We start from the raw sequence: 12,690 nt of genomic DNA on the forward strand, positions 1-12,690 counted from the left end.
CCTTTGTCTCTGGAAATAGTTACATTTACGAAATTACTTTTTGCTTCTTGGAGCTGCAGAACTCTATGGCTGAGGATAGTAGGAGAGAAAGCCTTACTCAAATGATCCCTGAATGGGTGACTACCTGAAATGCAGGTGTTTAGAGTTGCCACTCTATGACGTCCTTTTCATAACTAGAAAGAGCAATTTGTTGTGAGCCATTTTCACCAAAGAAATATGAATCAACAAGGTGAAGGAAAGATACCGCTTATTGAGCAGTGTCTCCCTGCCTTGCTGAAAGCTGTGCTCTTTGTGTCTTATGAAACAGGCTTCTAAAACTTGCCTGAGCCTTGGAATCAACCGGAGAGCCTGTTAACATGCTCTCTCTGATTCAGTGGGTCTGGGGTGGGGCCTGAAAGCCTGCCTTTCTAACAAACTCCCAGGGCACGTCCATATGTTGGGGCATGGACCACCATTTGAGCAATAAAGTTGTAAACGACTTCCCTTCCTTCTAGATGAGATCAACTGGCCCGAGAAGGATGAGGCACCACCGCCAGACGCCCAAGATCTGATCACCTTGCTGCTCAGGCAGAACCCCCTGGAGAGACTGGGAACAGGTTAGAGCACATGTGCTTTAATTTTGCTAATATGCAGGAAATAATGTCTGTGTGGAACACTCAGAGGTTTGTGTTTCTCTCTCTCTCTCTCTCTCTCTCTCTCTCTTTTTTTTTTTTTGCTTAGGAAACATCTGTTAGTTGATGTAGAACATGACCACAACACATTATAACAATAGTATTTTGGATTTTTTTTTTTCTGACTCAGAGCAGTGCACACATTAGGAGCATGGGGTGGTGTTGTTTGTTCGTCTTTGTTGTTGTTGTTGCAAAGCAGAAATTATTCTTAATTTGTTTCAATGAATAACATTTCTCTGGAAGAAAAATCTCAAAGTCCATGTCACTCTTCGGTCCTGAAAAGCATGGGTCTTAAATAATTCAAAACAGAGGATTAGAGATGTCCAGCTTTTTTGTTTGGAGTTTTTTAAAAAAATCTGTGTTCCCAGAAAGATTGGACCCAGCGTGTTATTAACTACAGGCTTTGAACTGATTACTGGGAAGGAGTGCCTGGGGTTGGACCACACTGTGCCATTGTGGTGATCAGTGCCAAGGCCAAAGCAAGAGGCTAGAGAACTCTGGACTTTCAGGATTAAGGCGATAATAGGTTTGTTAGTTGCTGATTATTTTTCCTGACAGTTGTGCTACCAGTTTTTTATTTTATTTCTGCTTCCTCTTTTCCTTTTCTTCCTTATATTCTGATATTCTGGATAAATAGACTTAGAGATCCCAAGATAGAGTCCCAGCCCACCTCACTATGCAGATTTTTATAGATGAAACTAAATACTAAATATAAACACATACAACACACACAGTAGACAGTAGCCACAATTTCCAACAGTAAAAATTGGCTTGATGGGTTGTTTACTGAGCCATTTCATTCTACTGCATTTTAATAGGAATATCAGAAAACATGGAAGAAATGAGTCTTTCCCTCCTTCTTTTCAGGACAAAAACCATTTGCAACAGCTCCAAATATTTATCTCATATTGTTCCCCACATTTGCCCATAGCTTCTCTAGTTGGAGAGTTCTGTTCTTGCTGAAGTAAGGAATGCTACACCGCCAGAGTTTATGATGATTCATTAAAACCCATGGGCCAAATCTTTATTTTGTAAATAAAGATTTATTGAAACACAGTGATGCCATTCATTCACATTGTTTGTGGCTGCCTTCATGCTGTCGTGGCAAAGTTGAGTAGCCATGACAGACTGGATGGCCCATAACGCCTAAAATATTTCCTATTTGGCTCTTTACAGAAAAATCTTACAGACTCTGAGTTAGAGAATCAGAATTTAAAATCAGGGCTCAATTGGGAAAACCGTTTTGAGTTGAGTCTCTCACTGGAGTCCCATGTGCTCCTTTGCTTTTTCTTTTAGAGAGAGAGGAAGGGAGAGGGATAGAAGGATAGAATCATCAATTGGCTGCCTCCTGCACGTCCCCTACTGAGGACTGAGTCTGCAGCCCTAGCATGAGCCCTGATTGGTAATTGAACATGACCTCCTGGTTCATGGGTCGATGCTCACCCACTGAGCCACATCGGCCGGGCCCCTTTGCCTTTTTCAGTGGATGAGTGTGCCTTAAACTAGGAAAGGTAGCATCAGTGAAGGTAAGGGCACAAAGGGTGGAGTCAGATTGAGTTTAAATCTCAGCTGCGGTCCTGGTTGGGTAGTCAGTTGGTTAGAGCATCATCCCGATATGCCAAGGTTTCGGGTTCAGTTCCCAGTCAGGGTGCATACAAGAATCAACCAATAAGTGCATAAACAAGGGGAACAACAAATCAATGTTTCTCTCTCTCTCCAAAAAAAGAAACAAACAACAACAACAAAACCCAATCAATCAATCAATAATTATAAGTCTCAGCTGTGTGACCATGGGCCATTTGTTTCCCTTTGTGTGCCTCATGTCCTCACCTATAAAATGAAGCAGGTAGTAGCACCTCCCAGGATCATTGCGAGGATAACAATAGAACCACGAGGACACTGCCACTGCTGTCACGTAGTCTTCATTTTCTGCGTGTGTCATCTCATGCTTTCCCCTGTGGACTCATAGGATAAAGAAATGGTGGCGCCCCTCCCCCACCTTGGAGCTGATTGAACTCTGTGAACAAAGTCCTTTACCTTTCTTCTCTCTCTGTCTGGTTTTCCTCTTCTCCGAAGTGACTAGCAAACTTGTTATTTCCCTGTGTGACCTGTAGTCAGATATGCTTTATGGTTCAAAAGATAAGAGCAGCTGTCAAAGAACTGGTGTCAGGGCTCCGTGTGGGACAGGGTTCTGAGGAGTGATTTTTACTCACTGGAGAAGCAATGGCATTTTAACAGCGCCCTGCAACAATGCACATATCTATCTGTACGTCCCAAGCAAGTGTCCCAGAGAACCGTTGTCTTAGGTCTGACCAAAATCATTATTAGCATCAGGCCACCCTTTCTGAAGAGTCCCCTTTGGTGTTCATGTCAGGTTGGAGTTTTCCCCACTTAATAGTTTGCCCATTTCCCTCTATGCATACCTGGGTTCTTGATTGCCCTTGATTTAGCGAGACAGGGCTGTGGTGATGGTCAGCACATCCATGTTTGTTTATCACTTGCTGCAGGTTCTCTCTCTGTACATTTTCTCCTTGACTGCTACTTTCGGTCTATTCAGTTTGACAATTTGGGAAACAAACCTCCCAGCACAAGCTCAAAGGAGATATTTGAAAGCCCCTGCCCAAGCTCTCAGCATGGTCAAGAAGTGCGTCTAGTAGAGCTCGGAGGGAGAGGCTGAGAATCCCTCGGGCCTGCCATGCTGCCTCCAGTGACAGCATTTTGGATTTAATGCATATTTAGCGGGCAAAATAATGCACCGTGAAAATGTGCAAATGCACATTTGCCCGAGAGACTAGAGAGGCTGAGAAAAGGAGTGTGAAGACCATAATGGATGTTTAAGAAACTTGCATGAAAGGAGAGAAAGACTCAAGGGAGAACATTAGTGCCAAGGCATAACTTGCAATTTGGGAACTTGTTGAACTTGAACTGGACTTTTGAACTTGTAGAGTATTGAGTGGCAGCCTGGCTCACTGGATTTTAGAGCTGCTCAGATGTGACCAACTTCTACCCATGGACCATGGACTCCCACCATGTACTGGAGGTCTGGAGTGGTTTCTTCATTGCCCCAAATCTCAGTTTTCTAATCTATAAAAGGGGCATGTTATACATCTCACGGGGTTTTGTGAGGACTAAATGCAAACGTGTTTGCGAAGGTATCTAGTACATTAACCTAGTACAGCGGTTCTCAACCTGTGGGTCACGATCCCTTTAGCGGTCGAACGACCCTTTCACAGGGGTCGCCTAAGACCATCCTGCATATCAGATATTTACATTACGATTCATAACAGTAACAACATTACAGTTATGAAGTAGCAACGAAAATAATTTTATGGTTGGGTCACAACATGAGGAACTGTATTTGAAAGGCCAGAAGGTTGAGAACCACTGACCTAGTACATAATAGGAGCTCAAGAAGTGATTGGTTTCACTTCTCTACCCGGTGAATTCTTAGGAGAGCGTCATTTGCATGAGTCCTGTGTCCGATGATTGCATTTGGCTCATCATGCCGTCACCCTTATTGTGCCAACAGTTTAGCCGAGAGATAATTTTCCCCCAGTGTGTCCTTTTCATTGTTTTGCTCCCCATCTCTCCAAAAGTTCATGAGAAACAAGACCCAGGGATAAGCACCCTTCTCTCAGTGGGACACAAAGGCCAGCCGGTGAGAAGTGTGAGCTGGGTCAGCAGTTGGCTGACTCGTTGGGGAAGACCCGTTTGTCATATACTCTCACCAGCTTGTGCTCCAAAGGGTGGCTGGCAGGGGAGTGAAAAGCAGACACTCTGGACGTGGTTCAGAAGTGCCCTTTGAGCCCTAGGCTCAGGGAACTGTGCTGTTCTGGGTAAATCAGCGCTGCCATTTGGTGTGGCCATATGAGCAGCAGCTGAAATGATGGCCGTTGCAGCGTGACGTGTGGTGACCACTAAGTAGGGCTTGACTCTGTGGGCCACTCAATGAGGAAGTTGTCCTTGACACAGTGAGGAAGTTGGATAAATATTTAAGCCCTTTAACTTCTCTGAGATGAGAGCACTAAAAGCAAATGTGGCTGGCAGCTGCGTTCGGGACGTTGATTGGATGAGAGCCGGTGCATGGAGGACTGGAGTTGGACTGTGCAAAGGTGCCATGACAGCAGCCTCAGGAATAGGCTCTTCGGCTCCGTTCCCCAGGATTGGCAACTGTGAATCCATCTGCAAAGAAGACAAGAAAGATGGCAGGGCAGGATCTGAACTAAAACACACACACACCCTCTTATATGACCAATGGTTTATGGCACAGAAGGTGGACGTGGGTGTTTTCAGTCAGACCTCGCCCAGCCCTCTAAACCTTACTCTCAGGGGATTGTGGTCCAGTTTCTTGTTGCTTACTCTTAGTTCCCCTACCCAGAAATGGAGTTGATTGTGCCTACTGTGGGGGGTTACTTTCAGTGACGGGTTAAAGGAACCGCAGTGCCTCTGGTCTCCAGTGCAGTACTTGTCAGGCCTCTGGTGACGCTGCCAGTACTTAGCTGTTGTCAGCAGCATGCGACTTCAGCGTTGTGCTGTGAGCATGGGTAAGGCCTGCATGCGACCTGGATAAAGACTCTAATCAAATGCTTTGTAAAGAAGAACCCATTTCCGCTTCTGGGGGTGATTTCCCACTCTGCTCTTTTCTCTCTACTCCATTGTTTTCAGAAGACTAGTTTCCCTGGCTGGGTTTAGAGGTCTAACCTGCACTGTGGACCAGAGGGGACTGCTGGGGACAGAGCCCCATTCGAACCATGCAGACAGCACCCCCCCCTCCACTCCAAGACCCACACCCATTATTCATCCATCTTGCATTTCTCATTCTGTTCCTCCTGTGGCCCCCTGAGGACAGGAGGAAAAGCGTGGGTGACAAGTGCATTAGCAAAGCATTTACATCACACCCAGAGGGCATCTCCTGGCAGGGAGGCTGACTAGACCCTGGTATCAGTGTTGGGAGAATCTCTCTCTTTTCTGGGTGGTTTTTCAGGGTCCATTCTACCTTATGTCCCTTACCAACAGTGTGTGTGTGTGTGTGTGTGTGTGTGTGTGTGTGTGTGTGTTTGTGGCAGGGCAGCGGCCTCATTCTCATACTCTGACTTTATAGCACGTGCACCTTCTCTTCACATGGGCATAGTGTGATATTTTGATGGGACCTGCCCTTCACAATCACTCTTTGAAATCATGAACTGAATTAAAAACATTATTTCACTGAATTGTACTATCATGCTGAGTTAGGAAAAGAAGCCTAAAACTTAGGAATTGTGATTGATTTTCATTCAATGCACTATAAACCTATCAAATGGGTTTCCTGTTTCTTAGTTAAGAATTTGTAATCCACAGAATCTAATTCCTACCTATGTTAATGAGCAATCCAATAAAATTGAATGGTAACCATTATATACTATTTAGGGAAAAATTCATCTTTATTAACCCAACCTCCAGAGGAAATATTGCTGTGAACACATTTTGTGCCTTGTTAGAATTTTTGCGGGCTTGTAATGAGCAAGTGTGCTTGGGGCCAACATGCGTCCATTTCCCCAGGTTCAGCTTAATGTGATTTTAAGTGGCCACATCATTAACCTTTGAAAAATGGAAAAAGCCCTGGAAAAGTTAACAATGAAGAGCCATGGCAGGGCAGCTGCTTTTAGCAACATCAAATCTGCTGATAAAGTATGGGGGGATTTGGAGGTGTTTTGGTTGAGGAATGAGAAAGTAAGATTTCCATGACATTTTTCTCTGTGGGTTGATTTTAGGGTTGCGGGGGCGGGGGGAGGTGAGTATTGTTCTTCAAAACACTTATGTCCCTTTACTTGGATGAGAGTTTAACCCTTTCGCTTCTGTCCTTCCCCACGTCTCCCCACCCCAGGTGGCGCATATGAGGTCAAACAACATCGCTTCTTCCGATCCTTAGACTGGAACAGTTTGCTGAGACAGAAGGCGGAATTTATTCCCCAACTGGAATCTGAAGATGACACGAGTTATTTTGATAGTACGTGCATTACCTGACATAAAACATTGCAGAAAATTATCTCTACTTTTCATAGGACCCTCCAAGTCTAGAACCCATGAGTTCTTAGACATAATGTTGCTTTGGTACAGAAAGGAATCATTAAAATACTGAAATTGAAACCTGAAATCCTGAGTAATTGGAACTGTTCCCAAACGTTTCTTGCAGCTCGGTCAGAGAAGTATCACCACATGGAGACGGAGGAAGAAGATGACACGAATGATGAAGACTTCAACGTGGAAATAAGGCAGTTTTCCTCATGTTCACATAGGTTCTCAAAAGTAAGTGAAATATGGCACAAACACGCAGGCTCTCTCTGAGGGACGCTGCCACTGGCCAGATGTGTGGTACTCCTAAACAGTTGTCAAAACCACCCGCAGTATTTTGGAGCTTGGGGTCTCCTGTACTTAAAATTCCTTTTTATTTAGCAAAAGTGAACCCACCATCTTGATAATCCAGAGTCCCTACCCCTCAGGAGTATATTTCCTAGTTTCATTCTCCACAAATTTATATCTTTTTTCTTGGAGACACAGACTTGCCACTCACAGTCATCAGTGGAGTACAGTATAGTTATATGTGTGCTGATTTCGCCTTGCGTGCCCTGGTGTGGCTTGGTGCCAGGCTGTGGAGGCACCCACCCCTTTATTTCATGTTGTAATGAACAACGTTGGACTAGTGCCGTGGTCGGCAAACCACGGCTCGAGAGCCACATGCGGCTCTTTGGCCCCCTGAGTGTGGCTCTTCCACAAAATACCACGTGCGGGTGCGCACGTACAGTGAGATTGAAACTTCATGGCCCATGCGCAGAAGTCGGTATTTTGTGGAAGAGCCACACTCAAGTATTTTGCCAAAGAGCCGAATGTGGCTTGCGAGCCGCGGTTTGCAAGCCGTGGTAGTTTGCCGACCACTGGGCTAGTGTATGCAGAGCCTTCACTCTGTATGGATTACAACTCATAAGAGAAGGCTTAGTCCTTGACATAAGCCAAGACCCTTGGGGGTGGTTGATTGAAAGCCTGGTAACCAGTCATAGAAAATGTAAGTTATATTAAAGTGGCCGTTAAAAGTGAAGCTAAACTTTTGGAAATGATAAAACCATGGTCAGCAAACTGCAGCTCGCGAGCCCCATGCAGCTTTTTGACCCCTTGAGTGTGGCTCTTCCACAAAATACCACGTGCGGGTGCATGTACAGTGCGATTGAAACTTCGTGGCCCATGTGCAGAAGTCGGTTTTCAGCCTGGGCGAGTCTGTTTTGAAGAAGTACTGTTGATATTTGGCTCTGTTGACTAATGAGTTTGCCGACCACTGTGATAGAAGATGATAAAATTGATGTTTGAGAAAGATGCTGCCTTTTTTCTGATAATGGTAAGATTAAAACAAGCAATCAAAACCAAGAAACCTGATATTTCCGAGACAGGGCAGCGGGGCCCTGGGAAGATGGACGAGGACCTAGAAGGCACCTGCCTCCCTTTGCTGTTTGCGGCAGCTGTGCCTTGGCCATGGCGTTGGCATTTTGCATGGATGCTGTTTAGCTCTTCTGTAGCATGTAGTGATTTTAGTGTTCTGCGCCTTTTTCTAAGTGACTACCGAGACTGCACCAGCAAAGGGGCCAGCACAGCCCTCCCTATTTGTAGGAAGGACGTGGAGAGGTGGGGATTTCCCTGGAGGGTATGGTGGCAGGTGTGCCCCGAGCCAGGACCCGAGCGTTGACATCACTGAGTGCTGACTTTCCCCAGCACCTGTCCTCTGCCCATCAAAGCCAGCCCCTCCATTCTGTTTCCTTCCTGCTGTCTCCTGTTCTTGGCCATGCTCCTCCTAACCCCAGTAAATGTAGATGATGTAAGAGCTGTTCCCAGGAGAGTGGCGAAAGGCTGAGCTGGGCAGTAGGCAGTGCCTTCTGGGCTGGGCTCTCAGCTTCCTTGGTTATCTTCCATCTTCCCTGTGGGTCAGCAGAGGTCTTCGATTTCTCAGCTCTGATCCTCTGCAGAAATCCCAGTGCCAACATAGGAAGCTGCCTGACTGTGCATGTAATTTATAAGCCAAACTAATATCTCTGACTCACAACCAAATATGGACTGAATCCCCCCCCCCACCACTCCACCTCACACATACCTGAAACAAGTCATTTATCCTCCTCTTCGCATGCAATTCCAATTCATTTTTCTTCTTCCCACCTCTACCTGGTGGTCATTAAATCTTTTTCTCTGGTTCTCTTTTGCCGATTGACTTCATGGTTAAAAAGTAATCTAAGGTGTGCATCGATCTCCAGGCCTAGAAACCCCAATGCATCTATGGATTTTGTTTGCAGCTACAAAGTTCATTCGGGATATGGTGAGAGATTGATGCATTCATAGCTCCCTACTCCAAAAGAAAGAAAAAAAAAAAGTTACACGTTGACCATTCATCTCAGGACCGAGTAAACAGCATTGGAAAGTACCTTCTGGATACAGTCCAAGTTCATGCTTTAGTCATGTTCTCAGGGTTGGCTCCTGAGATTTGGGTATTTTTTTCTGACAAACTCTTTCAAGACAATATTAATAAGCACTGACTCTTTGCCCTCCAGGTTTTCAGCAGCATAGATCGAATAACTCAGAATGCAGGAGAAGAGAAGGAAGACCCTGGGGACAAAACCAAAAGTACCACTTTGCCATCCACGGAAACGTTAAGCTGGAGTTCGGAATATTCTGAAATGTATGTGAAATGCCTGTTAAGAAACATAAGCCGCAGCTGCTAGAGCTGTGGTCCTTAAACCTGAGTGTGCATCAGATCGCCGGGAGGCCTGTGAAAACACAGGATGCTGGGCCCATCCTCCGTGTCTGATCCCCTAGACCCTGGGGGTGAGGGAGAAGGATAGGGGGACCTGAGAGAGTGAATCTGTGACCCGTTCCCAGGTGATGTCGGTGCTGCAGGCCTGGAGGCCACACTTTGAGAACCACTGCACTAGACATGTCTTCATTAGGCTTATCTAAGTTCCATGTGTACCTGGTTTCTTACAAATTCACCTTGAACAGTGTCCGGGTATGTATGTATTCATGACTTTGTTTTTGTTTGTTTGTTTGTTTTCAATTAAGGCAACAGTTATCCACATCCACCTCTTCAGATACTGAAAGCAACAGACATAAGCTCAGTTCTGGCCTGCTTCCCAAACTGGCTATTTCAGCCGAGGCAGAACCAGATGAGGCTGCTCCCTGCCCCAGCGACCTCCGCGAGGAGCCAGAGAAGCCAGTCCTTCCTCCTGCCGAGTGTGCTCAGGAGGAGCCTGAGGTCACCACCCCAGCCAGCACCATCAGCAGCTCTACCCTGTCAGGTAAGCCCTGGGCTGGGGCCTGCCACCCAAACATCACCCCCTCATCCTGGGGCTGGCCTAGCCAGGTAGTGTTTCATGCTACTAGACTCCAACTTCTTGGGCTTGGTGGATGAGCTCTAAGAACTAAGATCAGATGTGTCAGACCCTCCTGAGTGCATGGCCACGCAGCAAACCATCCTTGCTTCAGTTTCACCTGCGAGCCGGCCTCAGCTTCCATAGCTGGGTCAGTGGGCTTCTGGGGTGACGTTTAGGACATACCAAGGAAGCATGACCTCTGGTGTTGGTGCAAAGGCAGGTCTTGGGGAGCTGCATCTAACTCACAGTTAGGATAAGGGACAATGTCGGATAGTCAAATGGTCAAAATTACCCTAAAAGATGCCGTAAATCACCTGTAAGGCAGTAGAGCAGAAGCCAGTTTCTCCCCTTGTGTTGCAATAGTGGCTTTGTAAAGGGGCCAAACCCAATACTCAGCTCTCTGCACTAGACTCTGAGCCAGTGCAGCAGGGCACCTACAGCTGGGAGATGCAGGATGGCTTTACTGCTCCTGGAACCCAGAGGGCAGGGGAGTCAGAAATACCTACCAGATTGGTGCTTTATGTGCATAGGAAACAACCCCACTGCAGACAGAAGCCGCCTTCCCAGACTGGTAACTGGAGTGAGGAACTCCTGAGGCAACTAGGACTGTGCGGGAGGCAGCCCGAGGGCGTGGGCCTTGTCTATGCAAGCACTTGGTCACATTGCTTTTGCGTGAAGAGAGCTCCCTGCCAACAGGAATGGCGTCTTCCTGTGTGTTTTTAATGTTTACTGTAGCATAGATACTTGCTGGCCCTTACAAACGGAGGCGTTCTCATTAGATAATCAAACGTTCACTTCCCTCAGAGCAAACCCTTAAGGTGAATTTAAAATATTATTTGGTTTATAAAAATTTTATGCATAGCATATCCTTCCCCAGAGCAATGTGCATTTATTCTTTAAAAAACACACACACATGGATGTGGCTTAGGGTTGCTGTCATGTCATAAATGTTTTCATTAAGCCATATTCAATATGTTATGTTGCTAACCATAAATGATTCCAAGATTTTCCATGAACATTTTTTTAAACTAACTAAATATTCATAGTGTAATTTTTAAAAAATTGCTTTAAGAAAACAGGTTTGTTTGGGTGGGTTTATTTTAGCCTCATTAAAAAGTTTGGTTCTAGGAAGGAGACTTGACTTGGGGTGGAAAACACACAATACAATGTACAGATGATGTATTACAGAATTGTACACCTGATACCTATATTATTTTATTAACCAATGTCACTCCAATAAAACCAATAAATAAGAAAAAAAGTTTAGTTCTATAGAGGAACTTCATATGTACTTATAGTTTATCGTGGGGGGAAATAATGTGGGTTTTTTTTTTTCTTTCCCCTGGTCACCTTAGTTCTGTTTCCATTAGGATAATCCCACTTGTCCAAATCCTATAAAGCCAAGAGAATAGCAGTGTATTCATAGTGTAGAAACAACATAGTAATCTAGGATCCCTGACCATTTTTAGTTCATCTTGGTAATCAAATCAGTATTTTATATTTCTAGTTACTAAGGTCTGTATTTGTTTATAAGTTTATTTTCTTACTCTGAATAGAGTATATTTACCTGCATTTAAAACTTATTCTTAATACGGTGAATTGCTGATGATCTCTTAGTCTCTTCAGCCTACTCACTATCAGAAAGGTAGGAGGAAAGGGAGGGGAACGGTGTCTAAGCATTTGATAGATGACTTTCATAATTAAAAAAAAAAAAAGTCTGCCTAGGTCCTGCCATGCATTTTGATTAATAGATTCAAACCACCTTTCTCTCTGGCTCCCCCATACACTCACTAAAAATAATCAAAGACCTTGGGGGCTGCACAGAATAGAGAGATGAGCTGATTTGCTCATAGCCAAGGGTAATTAGGGAATCTGAAAGCCGTGACTGCAGGAAAATTAAATTTGTTGATTTTCATATTGCTCCACCATCAAAAAGAAAGAACCCTTGACATTTCTAGAACATTAAGGTGACATTATCCGCCATTGGCAGAGAGGAGGCACGTGCTCGGTGCAGTGCTGTGAAATGCGATGGCGAGGCGAGAGGAGAGAGGGTCAAGGGGACACTCTCTGTTCACACTCTGGTCTTTAGGGAAGGGTTTCTCTTTTTTCATGACTACGTTGTATGTGGATCAGAAAAAAGTAAAAGTCCTGAAGTAGTGCCCCATTGCATCCAACGGAGTATTCATTGTCAGGAGATTCAGCTTTTCGGTTTATAGTCGTCAGTGATCTTATCCAAACCAAATTAGAAAGGGGAAGGGAGTGTGTACCTTACCTTGAAGTTAGCTTGAGGTTGTTGAGATGAGATTTTTGATCTGTGAAGCAGTTTTTATCAAGTCCTTCAGCAATGGATTTCTTTATTTAGAATGAATGGAACTGATATACTGTTAAGCAAGATTGAGTTTGGCATAAAGAAAGACTGTTGGTATTGGCCTTAAGATTGTCTTCCTTTGTCGGTCAGATGGGTGTTGCATGGAAGTCCATGCATCTTTTCCTGTACCCGCGCACAGTAGGTGGCCACGGACAGTGCTGTGCCCTAGCCCACTCTCCCAAATCCCAGGCTTGCCTTAACTTGCACCCCCTTTTGGAGTCTGTGCCACCTCCCGTAACCTAGGGCCAAACTTCAACTGTGCATTCGA

The 12,690-nt window shown here is 45.1% G+C and overlaps 1 protein-coding gene across 5 annotated transcripts in view; it reads left to right on the forward strand.

Moving 5' to 3' along the window:
• Window positions 1-12,690, forward strand: part of MAST4 (microtubule associated serine/threonine kinase family member 4) — a 514,811-nt gene that overhangs the window by 481,588 nt on the left and 20,533 nt on the right. For all 5 annotated transcript variants that reach the window (XM_070412101.1, XM_070412097.1, XM_070412098.1 and 2 more), the window contains 5 exons: window positions 495-596; window positions 6,535-6,657; window positions 6,844-6,956; window positions 9,236-9,363; window positions 9,744-9,979. In XM_070412101.1, coding sequence (XP_070268202.1) covers window positions 495-596; window positions 6,535-6,657; window positions 6,844-6,956; window positions 9,236-9,363; window positions 9,744-9,979 — 702 coding nt within the window. The remainder of the gene's footprint in view (window positions 1-494; window positions 597-6,534; window positions 6,658-6,843; window positions 6,957-9,235; window positions 9,364-9,743; window positions 9,980-12,690) is intronic.

The sequence above is a fragment of the Myotis yumanensis genome, unplaced genomic scaffold (assembly GCF_028538775.1).
Source record: "Myotis yumanensis isolate MYYU_CA2020_CCGP unplaced genomic scaffold, mMyoYum1.0.hap1 SCAF_4, whole genome shotgun sequence".
NCBI classification, from domain to species: Eukaryota; Metazoa; Chordata; class Mammalia; order Chiroptera; family Vespertilionidae; genus Myotis; species Myotis yumanensis.